At 41.3% G+C, this 24,843-nt stretch overlaps 3 protein-coding genes across 3 annotated transcripts in view; 1 reads left to right on the top strand and 2 right to left on the bottom strand.

The window, feature by feature from the left end:
* LOC127526330 (gastrula zinc finger protein XlCGF49.1-like) overlaps window positions 1-22,875 on the bottom strand; it is a 50,602-nt gene extending 27,727 nt beyond the window's left edge. Inside the window, exon 1 of the mRNA XM_051921623.1 lies at window positions 21,257-22,875. Coding sequence (XP_051777583.1) covers window positions 21,771-22,472 — 702 coding nt within the window. The 5' untranslated portion in view covers window positions 22,473-22,875 and the 3' untranslated portion in view covers window positions 21,257-21,770. The remainder of the gene's footprint in view (window positions 1-21,256) is intronic.
* The window catches only part of LOC127526327 (gastrula zinc finger protein XlCGF7.1-like), a gene marked incomplete at its 3' end in the record, with an annotated part of 246,987 nt that overhangs the window by 158,481 nt on the left and 63,663 nt on the right, over window positions 1-24,843 (bottom strand). The window lies entirely within an intron of this gene.
* Window positions 8,840-9,898, top strand: LOC127526331 (gastrula zinc finger protein XlCGF49.1-like). Its single transcript, XM_051921624.1, has 2 exons — window positions 8,840-9,156; window positions 9,409-9,898. Exons 1-2 carry the CDS (start codon window positions 8,890-8,892, stop codon window positions 9,769-9,771), a joined length of 630 nt encoding a protein of 209 aa, XP_051777584.1. The 5' UTR covers window positions 8,840-8,889; the 3' UTR covers window positions 9,772-9,898.

The raw sequence follows: 24,843 nt of genomic DNA, 5'->3' as shown, positions 1-24,843 counted from the left end.
ATGAAATATCACCGCTTACAGTTAACAAAAGTAGCTTCAATCTTGCTAGGTGCCCTTTTTACAATATGAGGGCAGTAAAGTGTTCAGTTGTATTAGGAGAGCTGGACACAGCTGCAGATTGACTTTGTGTTGGCAAAAACATGTCATGTATTATGTACGTACACCCACACTGTACAAAAAGCAGATGTGGTGCATTGCCAGTCAGTTAATGGCATCCACAACGGCAGGCATAATGGAGTGAAGGTTGGCCGAAGTATTGTTGAGCTGTCGGCCAGTTCCCTGAGAAGTGACATCAACTAGCAGATTTAAAGTGATGACAAAACAGAATTTCTTCAGTGCAAATACGTATCATTGGCACTCTTAAATGAACTAAAATTCTATCTGTACACCATAGCTATCATTTTTGAGGTCTCATGTTTGTCTCATCAACTCACATTATAATAACGGCTTGTTGAAATTAATATTTCTTGCAAGTAGTCATTGAGCTAGTTTGGCTGCATTTTCCTGCTTGATCAAGGGTGTTGTCATTTCCCAGTTTCTCTGAAATGTTATGTATGTCAAAGTTGCTGTAAATAAACACATGTTCCCCTGTCAAGTTTTCTTTTGTAAATCTTGATGTTTGTATGAGAAGTTGCATGCACACATCTCGACTCCAATTTCTTGTGTATGCAAGCTTTATACAGTAAGTGAGGCCTCTGGACCTTCACTATCTATAGATACAGTTGGGTCCATAAATATTTGGACAGAGACAACTTTTTTCTAATTTTGGTTCTGTACATTACCACAATGAATTTTAAATGAAACAACTCATATGCAGTTGAAGTGCAAACTTTCAACTTTAATTCAGTGGGGTGAACAAAACGATTGCATAAAAATGTGAGGCAACTAAAGCATTTTTTTAACACAATCCCTTCATTTCAGGGGCTCAAAAGTAACTAGACAAATTAAATAACTGGAAATAAAATGTTCATTTCTAATACTTGGTTGAAAACCCTTTGCTGGCAATGACAGCCTGAAGTCTTGAACTCCTGGACATCACCAGATGCTGGGTTTCCTCCTTTTTAATGCTCTGCCAGGCCTTTACTGCTGCGGCTTTCAGTTGCTGTTTGTTTGTGGGCCTTTCTGTCTGAAGTTTAGTCTTCAACAAGTGAAATGCCTGCTCAATTGGGTTAAGATCAGGTGACTGACTTGGCCATTCAAGAATTTTCCACTTCTTTGCTTTAATAAACTCCTGGGTTGCTTTGGCTGTATGTTTTGGGTCATTGTCCATCTGTATCATGAGTCAATTTGACTGCTGTATTTAGGCGGATTTGAGCAGACAGTGTGTCTCTGAACACCTCAGAATTCATTTGGCTGCTTCTGTCCTGTGTCACATCATCAATAAACACTAGTGTCCCAGTGCCACTGGCAGCCATGCACGCCCAAGCCATCACACTGCCTCCACCGTGTTTTACAGAGGATGTGCTATGCTTTGGATAATGAGCTGTTCCACGCCTTCTCCATACTTTTTTTCTTGCCATCATTCTGGTAGAGGTTGATCTTGGTTTCATCTGTCCAAAGAATGTTTTTCCAGAACTGTGATGGCTTTTTTAGATGTTCTTTAGCAAAGTCCAGTCTCGCCTTTCTATTCTTGAGGCTTATGAGTGGCTTGCACCTTGCAGTGCACCCTCTGTATTTACTTTCATGCAGTCTTCTCTTTATGGTTGACTTGGGATATCGATACGCCTACCCCCTGGAGAGTGTTGTTCACTTGGTTGGCTGTTATGAAGGGGTTTCTCTTCACCATGGAAATGATTCTGCGATCATCCACCACTGTTGTCTTCCGTGGACGTCCAGATCTTTTTGCGTTGCTGAGTTCACCAGTGCTTGCTTTCTTACTCAGGATGTGCCAAACTGTAGATTTTGCCACTCGTAATATTGTAGCAATTTCTCTGATGGGTTTTTTCTGTTTTCGCAGCTTAAGGATGGCTTCTTTCACCTGCATGGAGAGCTCCTTTGACCGCATGTTGTCTGTTCACAGCAAAATCTTCCACATGCAAGCAGCACACTTCAAATCAACTCCAGGCCTTTTATCTGCTTAATTGGTAGTGACATAACAACGGACTTGCCCACACCTGCCCATGAAATAGCCTTTTGAGTCAATTGTCCAATTTCTTTTGAGCCCCTGAAATGAAGGGATTGTGTTAAAAAAAAATGCTTTAGTTGCCTCACATTTTTATGCAATCGTTTTGTTCACCCCACTGAATTAAAGCTGAAAGTCTGCACTTCAACTGCATCTGAGTTGTTTCATTTAAAATTCATTGTGGTAATGTACAGAACCAAAATTAGAAAAAAGTTGTCTGTGTCCAAATATTTATGGACCTAACTGTAGGTCTCAACCCAGGCAGCCTGACTACAATCTCAACAGGAGGCTTCAGTATACACAGGCCCAAAATGGATTACTGGCTTAAATAGGTATAATAAAGCACTCATCAAATGTCAATAAATGACTGAAGGATCACCTCCCTGATATCAAATATAAAGGATGGGGGTGGTCCTTCAGAAGTGACATTGGGGTGACCTCACCTCTTAGGGTCTCACCCACAAAATACAAAGATATTTGGGTAATTAATAAACAGAACAATATAAACAAAACTTGAAATTACAAGGCAAGTAATATTTGAAAAACAACAAAAGCACCTAATAAGCAAAGATGTTCTTTGGAATGCTTTTATTAGCTTTTCCATCTTTATTCTTATCTCTCTTTATTCTAATCTCCTTTTGACAATCTTTAAGAGTTATCTTGATGTGATGTTGGGGCAGCTTAGCTGTTACCCAAACCAACATACTTGACGGACTGATGAATGGTCTCCTCTTGTCTGTTACATTTCTTATGTTCTTGTTCTGTGTGTTCATGAGCAGATCTTTATGAAGGAGAAACGGCTTTGCCAGCACCCACAGTGCTTCCAAGCCACACCTCCAGTCTCTTCTTCTTGGTTGAACACCTGACTTGACGGGACTGTAAAGGTTTAAATGACATGTTCAGTATTGACATTCCAGTTGTTTGTGTGTTATGAGTTCAGGTTGATTGTGTTTGTCTGTTATTGTAGTGTAGTTGAGAGTCAGACCACATTATTGGGAGGAAATCGGGCAAAAATTCAGATTCCAAAGGGTTCACAAAAATTTTCATGTTTCTATAAAGAAATTTAAATTCTATTGAAGATTTTAAGCAACACATTCTCAGAGCTACTTAATCCAGCTGTGTGTCCATCTCTGTGTATCTTTAGCTAACAGTCTTCTGTTTGGCCTGTTTGTGTTGTAATGTGTACAAGAACACAGAGACACAGTTGGCAACCAGTTATGGGTAAATTTGGCACAAACATTAGGATGCTGTTCATTGCACAGAGGGCCACGGACACATGGACTAAGTGGCCAAGCAGTGTGGTACACAGGAGGAGTCTAGGGGCATTCAATACTCGAGTTGATGTTATCTATATATATATATATATAATCCCTATGTGCGTCCAGGTGTCCGTGTGTGGGTGTCTTCTGGTGAAGTGCGTATGCGCGGGGCACGGTGCGCCTCGCGATATTACTGTCAGAGAAAGTTAGAGGCGTTTTACGGAATTACAAACCAGCATTACTGCGAGAGGAAATTAAAGGTACACAATACAGTGACGCATATTACAGCCACATACAAGCCAGTATTACTGTCAGAGGAGATTAAAGGCATATTACCGGCGCGCACGCCTGTATTACCGGCAGAGAAAATTAAAGGTATATTACAGACGTACAAGCCAGCGGACGTACAAGACGGTATCCTTCAATAAGGGCGCGCACAAAAAGGCGAGCTTCAAAAGGGCGAACTCAATTGGGCGCAGCGGATAAAGGCACGCATAAATAAAGATCTGCACCTTTGTTGCTCTTCACATATTCCAGAGCCATTTGAACTAAATTATCTACGAACGCCTTTATTCGCCGCACTCAATTGAGGTTGCACTTTTGAAGCTCACCTTTTTGTGCGCGCCCTTATTGAATAGAGCCGTACAAGACAGTATTACTGTCACAGAAAATTAGACACACAATACACGGCGGCAGCCCACGAAGAACGGTCAGCTCAGCAAGTAAACATCAACAAAAGAAAGGCTGAAAGAAAGAAAAATACAACCAACAAAAAGAATGAGGTCAAAGTCCCTTGCCATTTAATATAGACTGTTCCTACTAATGTTTATGCACTACTGTTCTAGCGCCCGTTATTGTAACGGGCTAAATGACTAGTTTTAGAAGAATTAAGTGGATAGGATTGGCAAGCTGTTAATAACATCCATCCATCCATCCATTTTCCAACCCGCTGAATCGGAACACAGGGTCACGGGGGTCTGCTGGAGCCAATCCCAGCCAACACAGGGCACAAGGCAGGGAACCAATCCCGGGCAGGGTGCCAACCCACCGCAGGACACACACAAACACACCCACACACCAAGCACACACTAGGGCCAATTTAGAATCGCCAATCCACCTAACCTGCATGTCTTTGGACTGTGGGAGGAAACCGGAGCGCCCGGAGGAAACCCACGCAGACACGGGGAGAACATGCAAACTCCACGCAGGGAGGACCCGGGAAGCGAACCCAGGTCTCCAGGTCTCCCAACTGCGAGGCAGCAGCGCTACGCACTGCGCCACCGTGCTGCCCTGTTAATAACATTTCAAGTCTAATTTTACAAAACTAGATTCAAGTCAAGTCAACCACCACCCATGAGAAAGAGAGCCAAGCCAACATAGTGAAACTTTAATAGTAGAAAACATAAGTAAGTAAGTAAATAGAATTAAAAGGGGAAGAGAATCTGCTTCCTCCGTGCTTTAAAAGCTTATTCTAAAATAAAATGTTATTAATTAGATCCTACCAGGTTTTAAAAAAGTTTTGCACAGACCCTGTAAGTGAGTATTTAATTTTTTCCAATTTCAAGTAGTATGTAACATCAGTTACCCACTGACTGAAAAGGGGCGAGTTAGGATTCTTCCAGTTGAGTAAGATAAGTCTACGTGCCAATAGTGAAGTAAAGGCATTTCCAGTTTGTTTGTCGTTCTCCACTTGAAGCCCCTCTGTGAGCCCACCAAACACAGCTGTTAGTGGATTAGGAGGGATTGTGACACCAAGGCTGTCTGATAGGCAGAATCCTATGGTCCAGAATGATGTTAATTTGGTGCAGGCCCAAAACATGTGACCCAGTGAGGCTGGAAATTGATTGCAACATTCGTAGGTTAGATGTTGCCCTGGAAACATTTTGGACAAGTTTAAACAATACAAATGTGCTCAATATATAATTGTAAGATGAATAATTGTATGTTTTGCACCAAGGTTATTATAGTTAATGAAACCTAAATTCAAAACTGAAACTATTATTAAAAAAACATTTTCGTAAACTGAAATAAAATAATTAACAAAACCGAAATAAAAAATTTAAACTAAATGAAACTATTAAAGTAGCTGGAAAGACTAACTGAAATAAAATAATAATTTACTAAAATAATTTTAGTTTTCGTTTTTGAATTAATAGTCTTGCTGTTAGTTTTTAACCCATATAACTTTTAACTCTAAAACTGAAAGTCATCCACCACAAGCCACCCACATATATTCATCCAGTGAATGGCGGCTGGTGAAGGAGGGCTGCTGTTCACGCAGCATTTGCGGTGACAGAGCAAGCTGAATACGCGGGTAAAACGTGTGGAATAGAAAGCGATTTATGTACCGCCTTTCTTTGCACTTGTTGTATATCAAGCTGTAATTCAAATGCCTGAAACTGAAATGTGGTGGTCAACAGAAACTTTACCGTATGGACTGAAAAATCACGAGTGAGTAATTTTTCAGTTTATTTCTCAGGTGCCTGCTTTTTGTTGACAGTAATTCACCTGCTACTTCACATAAGAAGTATAGAGAAAGTATACTTTTTGATCTTTTCCGGCCTACAGGTGGCAAAATTGCCTGAGATGGAATCAGAGATCAATATGGCTGGTAGAAAATAACAAAGCACAGTATTTGAGATTTTTAAATGCAATATTGAAGGCATTTATTATAAGCACTTTGTCGTTGGAGCAGGCTATGTTGTGTGCTGTAGACATTTATTAAACCCTCACACCTTAAAATTCACCTAAATTTCATTACAAATTGGCCCATACTGGGCAATAAAAGGAAAAAGAAAAAAGTGCCAACAGTCAGCGCAGATTTGTTCAGCACAAATGACATAGAAAATATTTTACAAATTATAAAATTGTGTAAAATTGTTCATATTCACGATCTGGTTTTGATTATGCTTGTTTTTATGAGACAAAAACAAAACCAAATAGTAAACTATGTCATGTAATGTAGTAAGCTTCCACTAACATTAAACTCATATTATATCCAAACTCGTTAAGTGAACAGTTCTGTCTCATTGTGACACAAAAACTAAACTCAATAGTAGCTCTTTAACCATACTATAATTACTAAAACTGAAACTAATATATATAGAAATAAAATAGAAATGTCTTTGTAAAATAAAAACTAAACTAAAAATACATGATGAAGGAAAACTAAAACTAAACTGAATTTCCAAGTAAGGTCAGAAAAAATATAGAAATAAAACCAAATAGTAAACTATGTCATGTAATGTAGTAAGCTTCCACTAACATTAAACTCCTATTATATCCAAACTCATTAAGTGCACAGTTTCGGGGTTGGATTCTGGAGCTACTGTCTACATTATACACGATTGCTGGCGCAGCTATGGGGTAGACTCGTTTTCACACCTCGTAATGTATTTTATTTACAGTTCTTCTTTGTTGCCCCTCTTTGTTTTGCCCTCTTGTGTCTCAGTATCTTTTTTTGGATTGTAAGGTTGCTATCTTCTACTTGCAGGCACTTGACTGTTGCTGATTTATTATCTTTCAAGTAGGTTGATACAGCCTGTTTCTAAGAATCATTTCTTTTAGTTAAAGACATTCAATGAGCTACCTCAAGGTGCTACTGTGTGGCAGCAGCCTCCTTTACCAATAGTATAACAAAAAAAAAATGGCATTTTAGTTCTAGTTTGCTGTGCTCTGCATGTGAAGGTTCTTGGTGTGGAGGTATTTCACCCAGCAGGTTTCGTTGTGAATTAATGGAAACTGGTTGAAGAAAATTCACCTGTTTTTCAGTCTATGCCACACCTCATTATAGTAACACATTTTATGCATCCTTTCTTTTTCTGAATTCCAACTAATCATCGTTATGAATGCAAATGCATTTATCAACCCCCTGCTCAATAAATCACCTTCCCTGATTAAATGGCTCATTCTTCCCTCTTCACAGGTACTTGCCAGATTTCTTTTGGATCTAAACCTGATTGATGCATTTCTATTCTTGTCTTCGTTTTCTGTTCACCAGTGCGTTAAACTTCAACTTTTTCTTCCTTTATTTCATACTGATTTTATTATACAAACCTCTCATAAACCTGAGGAATTTATAGCTCAAAACAAAGACCCTGCTCAGGACCCAGCTTACACTTGGCTGGCTATTAAAAAGCATGTTCGAGATCTGCCCATTGCTTATGCATCCAAATTTTCTCTCTTGGCCCACAGGAATATCGATGATCTTGAGAAACAAGTTCAAAATGATGCTTATCAGAGAGAAGGTAAATGACCTTCTTATGTGGTGTGCAGAATTGAAAGTTCATTGCAGGTGCTCTCTTTGCTATCTCCCTGGTGCTAAACTTAGAAAACTGTTAGCACTTGGATTGTGCAGATGAGACTCGTTAGCCTCCATGTCCCAGGTCGAGCATATAATGCTAAAATAGATTTATATGTATTTTGAAATTAATAAGGGTTTTTATTATTTTTTTTCCTGGAGTTTCCCAACTCTGTTGAACCCAATATTTGGAAGTGCTTGATGTGTTTTTTACTAAAAACTCTTGAGGGGGAGGGGAGTTAAAAAAAAAAAAAAAAATGATGCTGCCCTTCTGGAGGCCCCTGTTTTAGCTGAAGAAATTAAATCCATTAAATTAATTTTTAAATCCATTTGCAAAAAATAAAAAATAAAGTTCCCCTGGTCCAAGTGGTATGAATCCAGAGGTATATTTTGCATTTTGGTCACAACTGTGCAGTTTGCTGTTTCAAATGATCAGTCAAGTGACAAGTGGGTCTCTGGGATTTTTCAGTGACATTTGTGTCTTATTCATTTAAATTTTACTCTGTTCTCTTTTGTATAGCTTCAAATGTCAAATTCATATATTAGAAAGCTTTTGCTTTGTTATCCTATTCCTCTCTTTTCAAATCAAATTAAAAAAAAAAAAAAAGCAGCACATTACTGAGTCAAGTGGCTTTGGGCTAAGTGTGTAGACATATCAGGACGCATTCTGTTGAATAAAAGTGCCTTTCTCACGTTTGTCATGGCACTCTATAAACACAAAAATCTCCAATACAACAACTGAAGATTAATACACACACACACACACACACACACACACACACACACACACACACACACACACACATACATATATAATATTTTAAGAATATGATGAAAAACTGATGATGTAGTTCTGTAATGTAGTATAAAAAATGTCAACAATAGTCTTTTTGATTGTGCCTATCTTATATGATCTGTTTATTTTACTGATTAAAGTTTTTGGCCCCACTGATTATGCTCATGTGGAGAGTAGTTGTAATATGAATGAAAAAATTAACAAGTTAAATATCTTTCCAGATGTTACTTACATATTAACCATTGCTTATGCTTATCAAAGTTTGTTCATAAATCCAAACAACATTTATTTCATGTTGTAAAATAATGTCATTATTAAAGCAGTGTATTAACAACTAAGCTTTCTTTCTTTTAAACCTTATACAGGTATCAAACTTCACTGCTGTTCTGAATGTGGCAAAGAGTTTTCAGACATGAGTAATCTTCAGAGCCACCAACGAATTCACACAGGAGAGAAAACGTACTGCTGTTCTGAATGTGGTAAACAATTCCCACGACGTAGTACTCTTCTGAGGCACATTAAAACTCACTCAGGAGAGAAGCCATATTGCTGTTCTGAATGTGGCAAGCAATTTTCAAGAAGAAATAACCTTTCGATTCATGAAAGAATTCACACTGGAGAGAAGCCATATTGCTGCCCTGAATGTGGAAAACAATTCTCTTACAGTAGTAATCTTCAGGTACACATTAAAGCTCACTCAGGAGAGAAGCCATACTGTTGTTCTGAATGTGGTAAACAATTCCCGCGATGTAATGCTCTTCTGAGGCACATTAAAACTCACTCAGGAGAAAAGCCATATTGCTGTTCTGAATGTGGCAAGCAATTTTCAAGAAGAAATCACCTTTCGATTCATGAAAGAATTCACACTGGAGAGAAGCCATATTGCTGCCCTGAATGTGGAAAACAATTCTCTTACAGTAGTATTCTTCAGGTACACATTAAAACTCACACAGGAGAGAAGCCATACTGTTGTTCTGAATGTGGTAAACAATTCCTGCGATGTAATTCTCTTCTGAGGCACATTAAAACTCACTCAGGAGAGAAGCCATATTGCTGTTCTGAATGTGGCAAGCAATTTTCACAAAGAAATCACCTTTCAGTTCATGAAAGAGTTCACACAGGAGAGAAGCCATATTGCTGTACTGAATGTGGAAAACAATTCTCTTACAGTAGTAATCTTCAGGTACACATTAAAACTCACACAGGAGAGAAGCCATACGGTTGTTCTGAATGTAGCAAAAAGTTTACACGGAGAAGCCAACTTCAGATCCACCAAAGAATTCACACAGGATAGAAGCCATATCCCTGTTCTGAATGTGGCAAACAGTTTTTACTAAGAAGCCACCTTTTGACTCACAAAGGAATACACACTGGGGAGAAGCAGTTTGGCTGTAATAAATGTGGCAAACACTTTTTAAAAAGACATACTCTTCAGATCCACCAAAGAATTCACACAGAAGAAGCCAAATTGCAGTCCTGAAAATGGAAAGCAATTCTGTGAGAGTAATAAACTTAAGATACAGATTAAAACTCACACAGGAAAGAAGCCATATTGCAGTTCTGAATGTGGCAAACCAGTTTTATGTAGATACCATCTTGAGCACCACAAGAGAGAAATGTGTTTGGATTAGACAAACACAACAAAGTAGTAGTCATTAATGGAAATTTTAAATCATCCTTTTTGAAGATTATCCAATAAGAGAACTTGACCAAGAGGAGACCCAATTAATAGTTGGGAATTAATGATGGTGTAAATGTAAACCATAAAAAGCAGAGATTGAAGATCAGCAGTGAATACACAAAAAGGGTAAAATTATCCTCAAACGTTCCTTGATGGTGAGGAACAAGATACAGACAGTTAATAAGCTAGTAAAACACGTCATTTCATACACCTTTTGGATCATAGACTAGCCACAGAAAGACCTCAACAGTCTGGATGTAGAAACAAGTTGCTTCATGCCAACCAACTAATGTACAAAAAACAATGCATGCCAAGGCTTTATGTTCCTAGGGCTGATGGAGCACTAACTCTGACAGAAGTAGATTACACACACAATCTTCAAACCTAGGACTGCCAGCATTCCTTCTCAGTTCACAGGATTTTCACATTTGTAAAATACTACAACCTGAACTGGAAAGCAATCCATAAAACTGAGGGTTTGCACAGAAACAGGAGACACAATTTTGTGAGAAAGAATTAAAACTGATAATAAGAAGGTAGACCCAGAAAGGAGAAAAAAAAAAAAACAACTGGAGTGGCCACAAATCCAGTAGGAAATACACAGATCTCCGACGATAAGTGAATGTGGACCAAAACCTGACACATGAATGGCTCAGGAGAGGAGAAATGAGATGCTTGCAAATGGCTACTGAAGATTGTGTATTACATACAAGGTTGTTTGCAGCATGTTTTGAGAGAAATGGAAAAAGGAACCATTATAGGTTTTGCAACAAACCAGTGGAAACAGTACTGGACCTTACTTATAGGATTTAAAATACTCCTGTCTTAAAACCTATTCATGGAAAGACACAACAAAGTAGTCCAGCTGCTTTATTGGAAACTGTGCAAACAATGTGACATCCCAGTTCCAGAAAGAATCATTGATAATGAAGAAGTGTGCATCACCTGAGGTATACCGGTGCTAACTTGTAGAAAATTCACTGCCAGAAAAACTGATATTGTAGTCAAGGAGAAACTTTCAGACAGTGCCAGGATAATCAAGGTATCAGTGCTAAATAATATCACTGTGACTTGAATAGCGACTGGAAAGATATGAAAATATCAGATGATACAATCAGAAATGTGGACCTAAATGTGAAAAAAAAAATCTGAAAATCCCTCAGGGATCTTTGGATTCACAGGGCTTGATAAAAAGAGCATTTAAGCAGATTTAGACATCCTACAAATTAAAGTTGCACCATATGTGCTCCAAAAGGAGGCACTGTTAGGAGCAATGCAGGTTTTGCAGAGTACCCTAATATTGAACCTAAAAGAATAAAAAATAATATATAGAGGGTGTCGTAACTTGAGAGAGAGGTTCATGATAATAATAGAGAGAAAAGTCATTTTGTTGCGAGTATGGAAAACGATTCTGTCACAATAACAGTCTTAAGAGCCACATAAGCATTCACAGAGGAAAGAAGAAATGCAGTCTGAGATGAGCCAGATGTGGAATAAAACCTCTGAGATTGTGCCAGTGCTGGGATGAACAGGACTTATCAAAAAATAAAAGTCCAGATCATTCTAGATGCATCACCAATTACAATCTCTCCATTTGAATTACAGAAGGAATCGCTATTATGGACAATGCAAACGCTCTGCCAAGCCCTGGCAGCGAGGCTAAGAGAATAACAAAACAATATCCGTGCAGAAATCACTCCATGAAAACACGCAGACATTAGGACTGAAGAGTGAAGTTCACTCCTGTCCAGAAAAGTAAGCAAGCTAAACTATTGTGCATAAATTAATCCCTGAGAGAAGCTGTATTACTGTAATAAATATGGCACACAGTTTTTATGTAACGGTCCCATTACTAATGATCTGATTTTCTATAAGAACCTTACATTCAGTTCACATTGAGCACACTCTGAATTTTTGCATTGTCTGTTAAACATTCTAAGATTGGCTCTTACAATCTCATTGTCTTCTTTTTCTTGATTTTCTTTAGTTTTATTCTAACTGATCCAACTACTGGGTTGTCGTCAGGTCCACAATCATCTCCTGGTCTTGCCTTACTGTTTCAAAGGTAATTGTTTACTACAGTGGAGTCTCTCTGAGTTCTGGTTTTACCATCTGGTGAATTCCTGGTGTATCTGGAGTTTTCTTATTGTTGGCGCCATGTGTTTGTGACTGTAAAAGTAGGGTTCCTGGCAAATTCTATAAGTCTTTCTCCATTTTGATTTCTCTCACCAAGTCCATATGGCCATATTACTTTTCCTTGTCTTAAGTGTTCCCACCTTTGCATTAAAATCCCCCTTTATCATTAGGAATCCTTGATGGTGTTTCATCCTTTTGTAAGCAAATCAAGGTCTTCATAAAATGCTTCAATTTCTTTCTTATCTTCATCTTCTGTTGGGGAGTAAATCTCTCTGAGTTATTAGCGTTGTCACTGGTGTTCCCTGTAATGTTGCATACATACTGTAGTTCCTTCAGATTATGTTTTATATGAGATCAGTGCTTTATGAGTTCTTCCATTTAGAATTAGAGCAGGGGTCCTCAATCACAGTCCTGGAGGGCCGCAGTGGCTGCAGGCTTTTATTCTAACTCGTTTCCTAATTGGAAAGCAGCCCATGCTGATAATGAAACCTGGTATTGAACTATTTAGCTTGTTAATGCTTGCATTCTTCCAAGAGCAACTTTAATTGCACTGTAGAGTTTCGTTCTGTGAGAACATTATCTGTGTGTTTTGTGGACAGAATAGATTTAAACTTAATGGTCCTTCCAATTCCCCTCTTATTCATTTCTAAACATTTTTTTATCACAGATACGTCATGGTAAGCACATTAGCTGGAGAACTGCTGGTTTAGTGGTTATCTGCATCTCATTATTAAGTAATGTCTGATTAAGAAAACAGGCAACAATTAAAACTTAAATGCAGCTGCTAAAATCTAAAATAGTTAATTAAGGGTTCTGAATGGTAGCAGGCGAGAGAACTAAAATGAATCCCAAAAAACATATTGCTTTAGTAGTAAATAAAAGGGTTCTAATTAAGAAATCGGTTAAAGTGAAAAGCTGCAGCCATAGCAGACCTCCAGGACTGTAACTGAGGACCTCTGATCTACAAAGGAACTAAAATGTGTCTTTGATGAATAAAGGCACTAACAAGGCATAGAGTTAAACACCAACTTTCATTATCAGCAAGGACTGAATTCTAATTAGAACACTGGCTGGAATGAAAACCCGTAGCCACTGCGGCCCACCAGGACCGTGATTGAGGACCCCTGAATTAGAGCAACTGCTCTTCTTTTATGTTCTCATCTCAAGTATATCATTCGGTATTTTCTTTCTGTCCTGGTGAGTTTGTGTAGAAATGTCCCTCATTATTCCTGAAGGCCTCTGAACTCCCAAAATCAAAAAAACCAGGCACCCCACCTATTGGTTCTTAGCCAGAGTGGGGAGTAGATCCAGTAGTCATTGTCCATGTTGGTACAATTGTCATACATCAGGACAGGCTAACAATTATGCAATCCTACAGAGTTTGGTGCAAAGCTGAGGAGAGTAACTGACAAGGTGGTCTTCTCTGAAGTTGTACCTGTGCCACCCATCAGTCCAAGTAAGGTTGAGGAGATTAGAAGGCTTAATGTGTGGCTCAGGTCTTGGTGTAGGATAGAAGAATATAAGTTTATGGGGCTTAGGATTCCTTTTGTACCTGATTGGACCTGTTCTGCCACAACGGGTTACATTTGAAGCCAGTCCTGGGAGGTGAGCTCGTAGGCAAACTCCTGGTAATTACCTATGGGACCTGGCCTGGTATAGTCTGAAGGAGCAAGCTGGGGGCATCCTTTAGTTGACCCACCACCTACAGGAGGAGTTCTAAGTGTTTGGTGCGTTGAAGGCAGGTACCTTGATGGACTGACCCCCTGCTACTAAAACTGACTCTAAGGACATGGAATGTGACCTCTTGTGCTGGGGAAGGAACCCAAGCTACTGCAGGAGGTAAGAGGTACCATCCCCTCAATGCACACATGGGCTCTAGACCCAAACTCCTCCAGAAGTGCTGGACTCCATTCCATTCTGGAGTGTTCCAGGGAGAAAGGCATTGGGCAGATGTGGGTTTACTTTCAGCCCCCGGCTCAGCACTTGTACTTTGGATTTTTAGCCACTGAACGTTCCTACAATTTTGAGTCGGGGGCTGTGACTCATGTCTATCTTTATGTGCTGACTATTCGACCTTCATAGAGAAGTTGGGTGGAGTGCTGGAAGGTGCTCCCTCTGGGGACTGTAATGTGATTATTCAACGTTAACGTGGGCCATGATGGGTGAAACCTGGAAGGAAAGGTGTGGTTGGGAGGAGTGGACTACTCAATCTGACCACAAGGGATGCCTTTGCCGTTGGACTTCTGTGTTAGTGACAGTTTGCTCATAACGAACACCATTTTGAGGATAACGGTGTTACATAATTGCATTAGATTTCATTCTTGTTACCATTAGGACTCTTTCCACTTTATTAAACACGCACAGACTGTGAAGTGAACTGAATTGAATTGACACCCGTTGCCCGAAGGGGCGGAGCCAGAGAGCGAGACACTGCCTGAAGGGGCGGGGCCATCCTGCGAAGCTGCACAGAGTGGGCGTGTGCGCGCGCCTGCGTGAGTCAGAGAGTGGAGAGAAGCGCCGATTCGAGCCGCTCCGCTGTTTAAATCCATTCGTCTGGATATGTGAGCACCGGCGGACAAATAGAAATGCGGGTGTCCTGCTGGGCAGTCGAGAAGAGGGCACAGGACAGGACAGGTGTGTACTTGCACTTCTCCAAGTGGGACGTCCTGCTCATTCACATAAATTTTGTAACGAGAGACTTTTTTGCTGCCCCGTCTATCTGATGGCAGGCGCATTTGTTGTTTCCGATCTCTTCACTTACATGCGCGCGCCGCTTCGCGTCTTGATTTCACACATGCTCCATACCTGATGTCGTTATGCCAGTCAGTAATTTTCATACCATGTGCAGACGCTCCTTCACCCACACTTGCAGTCTTAATTTATCGCTGTTTTCATTTCGTTGTGTCGGGGTGCTGTGTCATTAAAACCTTACAATGTAGTTTTTAAAAAGGGTGACGGAAAGAACATTTTCTCCTTACTGAAGTACGAAAGATGAAGTCCATGTCCGCCCTCGCCGTTTCTGTTTGTCCTGAGGGTTTCGCCCTAACCATGCAGTTTAAATTTATTTATTTATTTTAATTTTACTGGTGACTTTTTCCAAATACAATTGTTGCATTTCTTTTGTATTTTTTCTTCTTAATTTAAGCCCAGCCAGGTGAAGTGACTTGCTCAGGGTCACCCGTGTCAGGATCAGCATTTGAACCCACAGCCTCAGGTTTTGAAGCTGAAAGCCTTAACCACTACACCACATTACCTGCTTAGATGTGCAGGAGAAGTGATGTCAACCTCGGCGTCTTAAACCTGACCTAAGGAAATGGACAGAAGCGTCATCGGCTTGTGGGGGTCACCTCTGAGGGGCTGTTCATCATGGATGATCTTACCTGACTGTGTGGCACTTTGGAATTTGTGCAGGAGACCCCAGCCATTACTGTACGAGAAACTCTTAAACGAGAACATGGGCACACTGACGGAAACTTGAGGACTGATTTCATACAAATTTTAGAAAGTTTTTCTTTACTCTGTAGACCACAGGAACGTTGAATATGTGACCAAGTAGTGTGATGGACTGGATGACTTGAAATAAAACACCAGCTGATACCCAAGACATTTAACAGAGACACAAACAAACCATTAAAACCAGTGCACGACGACCAGTGTCTCTCTAGACGCAGTCCTTCTGGAGTAAATTTTGTTGTTTGACTATAAAGCTTACACGAGAGCTGGATTGGCCCTTTACTGTCACATGTCCAGTGAAGTTCATATTTCCATATGCCAGTCAACATACAACATGTCACCACTCTCCAGCACCGCGATTAGAGATAGACGTGAAAGGTGCTATATGGGTGAGCCACTAGTTAACAGGGGTAGACATTGACCCCTCTCACTTTTATATAGCGCCTTTCATATCTGTTATATAGCACCTTTGCCATCTCTTCATCCATCTATCTATCCTGCTCCATACTGCCTTTCATATTTTCTTACTTTATCTCATGTCTTTCTTATCTCTCTGTATGTTTGTAGTCCCCTTATGTTGACCTTCTTCTGGCCAGTGCTGATCTCCACTCTCCAGCACCCTGATCAGTGAGTCTGACTGCCTGACCTGAAAAGTCTCAGTGCACATGTCACACAAGCAGTGATCATGATAGTTATGACATGTGTGTTAAGAAGAGACAGACATGAAAGGCACTATATAAGCAACAGCTCAATAAGACAGGCGCTGTATAATAGATTACTGTGAATTCCAGGTGGATAAACAGGGGAGTGTTTCCTTCATTAAGGTCCAAGTAGCAGACATGATACAGCAAAGCAGCTGATTGACTTCATTAGTCTTGGCCCTGGTGCATTCTGGGTGGTGTCTGTTTAGAAACATGTAAGCCATGTCTACTGGGAGCTGAGACAGGCCACGTTACTCCAAAGGTCACACCAAAAGACAGTTTCCTCTCAGGGATTAATAAAATGTACAAAATACTCACAAAAGGAGGACAAGTGTGTTTTATTGAGGATTTGTGTGTTTCACTAAGGAAGGAAGGCTCATATCAGGCCACTAGAGGGCACCACAGCTTCTACATATCCTCCTGAGCTTAAAAGGACCACCTGAGCAGATCAAAGGTGAGCTGGGAGTTGAGAAGATGGGAGTGCTCTGTGTGTGTGTGTGTGAGAGAGAGAGAGTGTGTGTAAGCAGATCAGCTAACCCATGACTGACATGCAATAGACTGCAGGACAAGGCGTTCAGGATTTCAATAATAATACATTTTATTTATATAGCGCCTTTCCCACACTCAAGGCGCTTATTACCTTCTTGAGGTCTCTGTGTCTCACCATAACTATCTTTTTTGCTACTTGTGACCCCTTTTGACATTTTGTGATTGTGTAGGCTGCTCCAGAGTGGGGTCTCCAGATGGACAGATGGAGACGTTAAGTTTCTGCACAGTTTAGAATTTCTGCTGGTCTTGTCCTTCCCTGCTGCTCCTCTTTGACCAGCAGGACATCGTGGTGTCAGGCTGACTATCATGTAATGGTCAGGCCTTGTGCTCTTGGACCTATCTGAGCTCAGCATGACTTCTGTTCTTGAACCTTCCACCATCTCCACCAGTGTTCTTTTCACCAAGTGAAACTAAAACCAAACTTGTTCAAATTATAATTTAGTGGACCGGAACTGAAATAAAAGTTAAATAAAATGTGTGAAGAGTAGAAGTAGACAATATGAAGAATGAGACTGGTGTTGTCAGGCTGATGTTCACCACACTTGTCTTTGTGTATAACACACATGTAATAGTATGATGTGATATGTGTGTTAAGAAGGTCCAACACAGACATGAAAGGCACTATATAACAGATCACTGTGAGCACACGGTGGATACATAAGTGAAGATTTTACTCCAGTAAGGTCCAAGCTGGGGACATCACAAAGCAAAGCGGCTGCTGGACTTCATTGTTCTTGGCCCCGGTGCATTGTGGATACTCCATCCATCATCCAGCCCACTATATCCTAACACTGGGTGACAGGGTTCTGCTGGAGCCAATCCCAGCCAGCACAGGGCACAAGGCAGGAAACTAAACCAGGGCAGCGCGCTAGCTAACCACAGGGCACACACACACCAAGCACACACTAGGGACAATTTAGGATCACCAATGCACCTAACCTGCATGTCTCTGGACTTTGGGAGGAAACCCATGCAGACACGAGGAGAACATGCAAACTCCACGCAGGGAGGACACGGGAAGCAAACCCAGATCTTCTTACTGTGAGGCAGCAGCGCTACCACTGTGCCACCATGCTGTCCATTGTGGGTACTCTCCATTTAGAAAGCCGTATGCCATGACCATTTTGGAGTTGAGGTGGGCTACGTTTCTCACAAACTGATGAAGAGTGTGTTTTATTGAGGAGTTCTGGGCTGGTAGGTGTGTGAGATGTGACTAATTATGGGTGGCACCAGACTTTCTACACCTACTCTGGAGCTTTAAAGGTCCATCTGAGAAGACCCAGGATAAGCTGGAAAGCAAGGATTAGACTGGATGGGAGCTCAGCTGGTGGAGAAGGAGAGAGGGCTGTGTGTGGGTAAGTGGGCCAGCAGCCCCATAGCTAACTAGAGCTACTACTGTGGAGTAGTTAAGTGTTTCTACCTCCTTGGGGTCTCTGTGTCTCCCCTTTCTCATATTTAGCCTTTATTTGTAAGCAAAACCTCCTCTTTTTTGCTACTTGTATCCCCTTTTGATATTATGTGGGTGTGCAGACTGCTCCACAGTGTGGTCTCTGGGTAGGATGGATGGCGTAAGAGACACTGAGCTCCTCTCTAGCTCTGAATTTGATGGGACATAGTGCTGTGAGGCCAAACTGCCCGTAGTGTTCAGGCCTTACGCCCTTTAACCAGTTCTAACTCAACCTGACTTATGTTCTTGAACCTTCTACCATCTCAGTGTTCCACAAGTGTTTTTTTGCAAACCAAAATGAAAACTAAAACGTAGTTCACCAGAAGTAAAAAAAAAGTGAAAATATTTCCAAAGAGTAGAACAAAAGAATAGCGAGGATGAAGATCGTGTTGTCATTCTGATGTTCACCACACTTGTCTTTGTGTGTAACGTACACGCCACGGTGTGGAGTCGCCAAGTTAATTCATTAAAACCCAGTGGCCGTAGTGTTAGCTTAGACAAGAACATCAGTGTGTGTGTGTGTGTGTTGGTGTGTCCGAGTCCATCACTGTCTGCTCTTACACTGAGCCCCCTCACGTCGTCTGTCACCTCGTCCTCTGTACAAATGTGGCAGTGCCAATCTAAACGTTAAGCTAATGATGTGCCCGCCTGCTGCCCGTGCCCACCATGAACTGCCTGAATTGAACCTGCAGCTGCTCAGTTTAGAATCGCAGGGCACTCGGCTGATAAATGAGGTGGACATCAACTCGTCACATTTACTGTGCCACACGTACTCAAGTGAGGAGCTGTAAAGAACAATTGTGGCTCTCAGGGTAACTTTTGGTTCTTTAAGTTTTTCTTGTAAACATAAAAATGTCTCCCAGTTGTCACCCTCATTCCTGTTATGTTTGAACTTCATTTTTAAACTTCCTGAAGTATCTTTTATTGTGACCCTTCACATTTTCGTTTATGTCATTCTGTCAGCATTACAGATAAATTGTCCAATTTCTAATGAAGGTTTTGATGTCCTCCCTATTAGTGTTGAGGTGCAGACTGAGCTTCCACAGCACGACGGTAGTTCAGCATGGGAGGCTCATCAGGTGACGTTTGAGGTGGTGACACGACTAAAGCAATGGTCCTGGGAGAGTCGGCACTCCATCTGGTCCTGGCACTTAAAGGACAGGCTGTGCGGCAGCTTTGTGAGGTCTCAGCTCAGCTGTGAACTGAGGAAGAAGAGCTGATGAAGATACTGCAGTGGTGATGTGGTGGAGCTCAGGTTTGACAGAATGACCTGCCTGCCTAAAACACACCAGTGAAGAGAGGGAGAGGACTGACATTATGTTACAGAACGGTGACTCCATTAAAATGGAGCAGTCAGAGATAACTGGGGTCCAGTAGTCAAAGAAAGGAAAGCAAGAAATGACACTTCTCATGTCACTCACAGCAGAGGACGACATCACGTCCCTAAGGTAAGGAGCTGGGAGACATGCTGAGTTCCTGTGTGACAACGTGAACATCAGTCCTCTGATGTCACCACTTTATGAAGACGGGTGGTGTACTTCACTAGGATGATCACTTGGAGTGGCTGCCCCTATGGCATGAAGGACAGAGTCTTACTGCAAAAAGGTGAGTGGGCTGCTGTGCTCCTCCGTAATCCAGAAGTTGGCACATCATCAACATCTTCATGGTCTCCATTAAGACCAGAACCAGATGTGAAACACATAACAGTGCGTGATGTCCAGGCACCCCCTGCATGAAGCAGACGACCACAAACAGGCTGTGGTACCAGGGCCTGACGTGAACGAGAGTGTCTTGTGCCCAGAGATTCCACTACATGAAGAGGAGGGCAGCAAACCACAGAGTGTGGTACCTGAGGAACATCAGATTGAGGTACAGGAACAGAAGACATTTACCAAACGAGAACAGATAATTAAATCCATCAAGGTCGCTTCTTTAGCTAATAGCTAAGATAATAAAAAGCTACTGTCTGTCTGTCTATCTGTGAGTGTGTGGTCCCTCTGAGCAATCTGATTGGTAAGTTTGGCTTTGGTGGCTCACTGGTATGGGAGATGGACCTGATACTTTAGGGGTGCAAAGGTCAATTCCTGACTAACCCTTTTTGAACTTATTTTTTTAAAATATATTTTTACAAAAAAAAAAAACAAGTTAAAGCGTTTCAACAAAAATGATGTTGGGCCACTAAAATCTAATAGGGTGCAAGCTGAGTTGCCTTTAAAGAGGGGAAGCATTTGCAAGAATAGAAATGAAGTTGTCACAGTGGGTAGGGACGGCCGTAGCGGAGAACCTTTTTTTTTGCTATTATCTTTTTCAGTTATATTTATTTTTGTCTGACTGCTGTAAGTAGGATGAGTTCATTCAAGTATGCAGCCCCTCAAGGTCACTCCGGACTTGAAGTATCAGGTATCTCTCAGCGTAACTTAATACAGGATGTCCATATATGGCCTTATTCAAATATTAGATGAACACGTCATCAGCTGTATGCTAAACATGCCTCGGTATATTCATACACTCCCGTTGTGAGGGACCGCTAGACGTTACTGGGCTGATCGAACCCCAGCTGGACTAACTCTTCAGATAGAAAGATCAGCAGCCACACCAGAGAGTCGTGTGAACACCAATATGGACTCTGGAGAAAAGATAATAGAAATACAGAAATCAAATCAAATAGCCTTTTATTGTCAATTCACTATATGTGCAGAACATACAGGAGAATCAAAATACTGTTTCTCTCTCAACTTCGTAGTACAAAAAAATATAAAAAAGTATAGAAGTATAACATAAGATAAATAACATTAGAACTTGTAAAGTAGACCTGTGTACAATGTGCAATAGTCATTAGTGCAAAAGCCACTTACAGTAAATTAATAAGCAGCGTTGCCTAAATGAGTCTGCCAATTTTAGTCAAATGCATTCTGTGTAACCAACTAGCAGAGCAATTCCAATTTTCTTTCCACACCTGACTAAATTATTTCAGATTTTTCTTTTTGTTATTTACAGTCTCTTTGGACTTTGCCTTTTTAGCATGACTTTTCATGTGTTTTCTGTATGAATGTTTTTCCACATTTAGAGCAACAGTATGGCTTTTCTCCTGTGTGAGTTCTTACGTGTCGCTGAAGACTGCAGGGTTGTATGAATCGCTTGCCACATTCAGAGCAACAATATGGCCTTAATCCAGAATGAATTCTGTTATGTCTATGAAGGCTGCTGTTATTGGTGAATAGCTTGTCACAATCAGGAAACGACTATGGCCTCTATCAAATGTGTGTTCTTATATGTATATGAAGACTGCCTCTTTGTGAGAATTTCTTGCCACATTCAGAACAGGCCTAAGGATGGTCTTTATCGTGGACTTCTGCATGACGCAGAAGATTGCTTGTGTTGGAAAATCTTTTGCCACATTCAGGACAGCAATAGGGCTTCTCACCAGTGTGACCTCTTAAATGCCTCAGATGATTACTGCTACTTGAAAATCGTTTGCCACATTCAAAACAGGAAAATGGCTGTTCTCCTGTGTGCAATCTCATGTGTTGCTGAAGATGGCCTGTTTGTGAGAACCGTTTGCCACATTCAGAACAGGAAAATGGCTGTTCTCCTGTGTGCATTCTCATGTGTGTCTGAAGATGGCCTGCTTGTGAGAACTGTTTGCCACATTCAGAACAGGAAAATGGCTGTTCTCCTGTGTGCACTCTCATGTGTGTCTGAAGATTGCTTGATTTTGAGAACCGTTTGCCACATTCAGAACAACAATATCGTTTCACTCCAGTGTGAATTCTTTTGTGTCTGCAAAGACGGCTCTTGTCAAAGAAATGTTTACCACATGCTGGACAACGATATAAACCCTGTCCTCTGTAACCAATCATGTCTGTCTGAAGGTGGCTCACTTGTGAGAATCGTTTGCCACGTTTAGACAAATATGGTTTCTCTACAATGGGAGTTGTGGTATGGCTGTGTTTTGAAGAGTTCTTAACACATTCAGAACGGTGGTATGGCTCCTTCCCTGTATTATCTTCCCTGCGTTTCTTAGGCATGTGACTATCTGAGAATTGTTTCCCACATTCAGGACAGTGATATGGTTTCTTACTCCCATGAATCCCTCCTTTATCTTTAGAATTCAATTTGTATTTAAATGTTCTCACACACTGTTGGCGGATTGGATTTAGATTGTACACTCCTTGAGATTTGATGGCATCGATCCTTGTTAGCTTCACAATGGGCTGAAATCTAGGGTGCTGAGAGGCCGTTACCAAGTTCTTTCTTGCAGATGCCAGTTTCTTCCTATTCTTATCAGGTTGTTTAATTTGTGGACGACCCTGAAGAGAGGACAAGTTGTCATTCCCTTGAAAGTCTACAGAAATAAAAATAAGAGTTAAAGTTTGAAATGACCAATATTTAAAGTAAAATAGCACTACAAGAGAATATTCTGTGTTTAACAGTATATGCCTTTTGCAACCCACTTTACAAAAGCATGCTAATGGAGTTAACACTTCAACAATCCAAACGTTTGCAGACTGAATTACCAAACACATGAAGCCATATTAGGATGCAGTTACCATGGACCAGGAACAAGCCATGAGCAACTATCATTAATGGCTTGGTGATGGCTTGAAAAAGAAAGAGCAACTGAGGCAGCAAGGGTGGCCAACATGACCCGCAGACCTTTTAGAGAAGACCCCGTATAGAAATGTCAACGATGATAAAGCCAGTACATCTACATGCACAGTGATATTGACATTGCCAAGGACTCATTACATCAGTTATGTTCCCTATGACCACTCCACCTTGTTTGGATAACTGTGCTAATTGATTGGAATAAGTGTGAACTCCCGCCCTGGGTGATCAAAATTATTAGACAGTAAGCCACATCATATATTTGCATACTTCTTCTTTCATCTGCTCCCATTAGGGGTTGCCACAGACAGATCATCTTCTTCCATATCTTTCTGTCCTGTGCATCTTGTTCTGTTACACCCATCACCTGCATGTCCTCTCTCACCACATTCATACACCTTCTCTTAGGCCTTCCTCTTTTCTTCTTCCCTGGCAGCTCTATCCTTAGCATCCTTCTCCCAATATACCCAGCATCTCTCCTCTGCACAGGTCCAAACCAACGCAATCTCGCCTCTCTGACTTTGTCTCCCAACTATCCAACTTGAGCTGACCCTCTAATGTCCTCATTTCTAATCCTGTCCATCCTCGTCACACCCAATGCAAATCTTAGCATCTTTAACTCTGCCACCTCAGCTTTGTCTCCTGCTTTCTGGTCAATGCCACCGTCTCCAACCCATATAACATAGCTGGTCTCACTACCATCCTGTAGACCTTCCCTTTCACTCTTGCTGATACCTTTCTGACACAAATCACTCCTGACACTCTTCTCCACCCACCCACTCCACCCTACCTGCACTCTCTTTTTCACCTCTCTTCCACAATCCCCATTACTCTGTACTGTTGATTCCAAGTATTTAAACTCCTCTACCTTCGCCAACTCTACTCCCTGCATCCTCACCATTCCATAATGACCTCCCACTCATTCACACACATGTATTCTGTCTTGTTTCTACTGATCTTCATTCCTCTCCTCTTTTCAGCATATCTCCACCTCTCCAGGATCTCCTCAACGTGCTCCCTACTATCGCTACAGATTGCAATGTCATCAGCAAACAACATAGTCCACGGGGACTCTTGTCTAATCTCGTCTGTCAACCTGTCCATCACCATTGCAAATAAGAAAGAGCTCAGAGCTGATCCCTGATGTAATCACACCTCCACATTGAATGCATCCGTCACTCCTACCGCAGACCTCAGAAAGCAGGAGACGGACCTGGAGGTGGCAGAGTTAAAGATGCTAAGATTTGCATTGGGGTGACAAGGATGGACAGGAATAGAAATGAGGACATTAGAAGGTCAGCTCAAGTTGGGAGGTTGGGAGACAAAGTCAGACAGGCAAGATTGCGTTGGTTTGGACATGTGTAGAGGAGAGATGCTGGGTATATTGGGAGAAGGATGCTAAGGATAGAGCTGCCAGGCAAGAGAAAAAGAGGAAGGCCTAAGAGAAGGTTTATGGATGTGGTGAGAGAGGACATGCAGATGATGGGTGTGACAGAACAAGATACAGAAGACAGAAAGATATGGAAGGAGATGATCCACTGTGACGACCCTTAATGGGAGCAACCGAAAGAAAAAGAAGCGGTGCACAAAATCCCATGGTTCATCAGAGACATTAGATCTTTAGTGAAGTTATAACTATGAGTTTTACAGTTATTTGATTAATAAAGAAAGGCTCAGGCATGTATTTTTCTTTTCTATTGTGGAGGATTGCTGGCTTCCCAGTCTGGCCCTCACCCCCAGGCCGCTAGGAGGAGCCCCCTGGACAGCATATTCGTGCCCCGAGTTCCAGCA

This window comes from Erpetoichthys calabaricus (assembly GCF_900747795.2).
Source record: "Erpetoichthys calabaricus chromosome 1 unlocalized genomic scaffold, fErpCal1.3 SUPER_1_unloc_10, whole genome shotgun sequence".
Classification (NCBI taxonomy): domain Eukaryota; kingdom Metazoa; phylum Chordata; class Cladistia; order Polypteriformes; family Polypteridae; genus Erpetoichthys; species Erpetoichthys calabaricus.
This window is presented reverse-complemented; position numbering and strand designations above follow the sequence as displayed.

Bases quoted from the DNA above. Each gene is read 5' to 3' on its own strand.
- LOC127526331 (XM_051921624.1), top strand. From the start codon at position 8,890: ATGAGTAATCTTCAGAGCCACCAACGAATTCACACAGGAGAGAAAACG. The intron at 9,157-9,408 runs GTACACATTAAA...AGTATTCTTCAG, and splicing joins CTTACAGTAGTAATCTTCAG to GTACACATTAAAACTCACAC.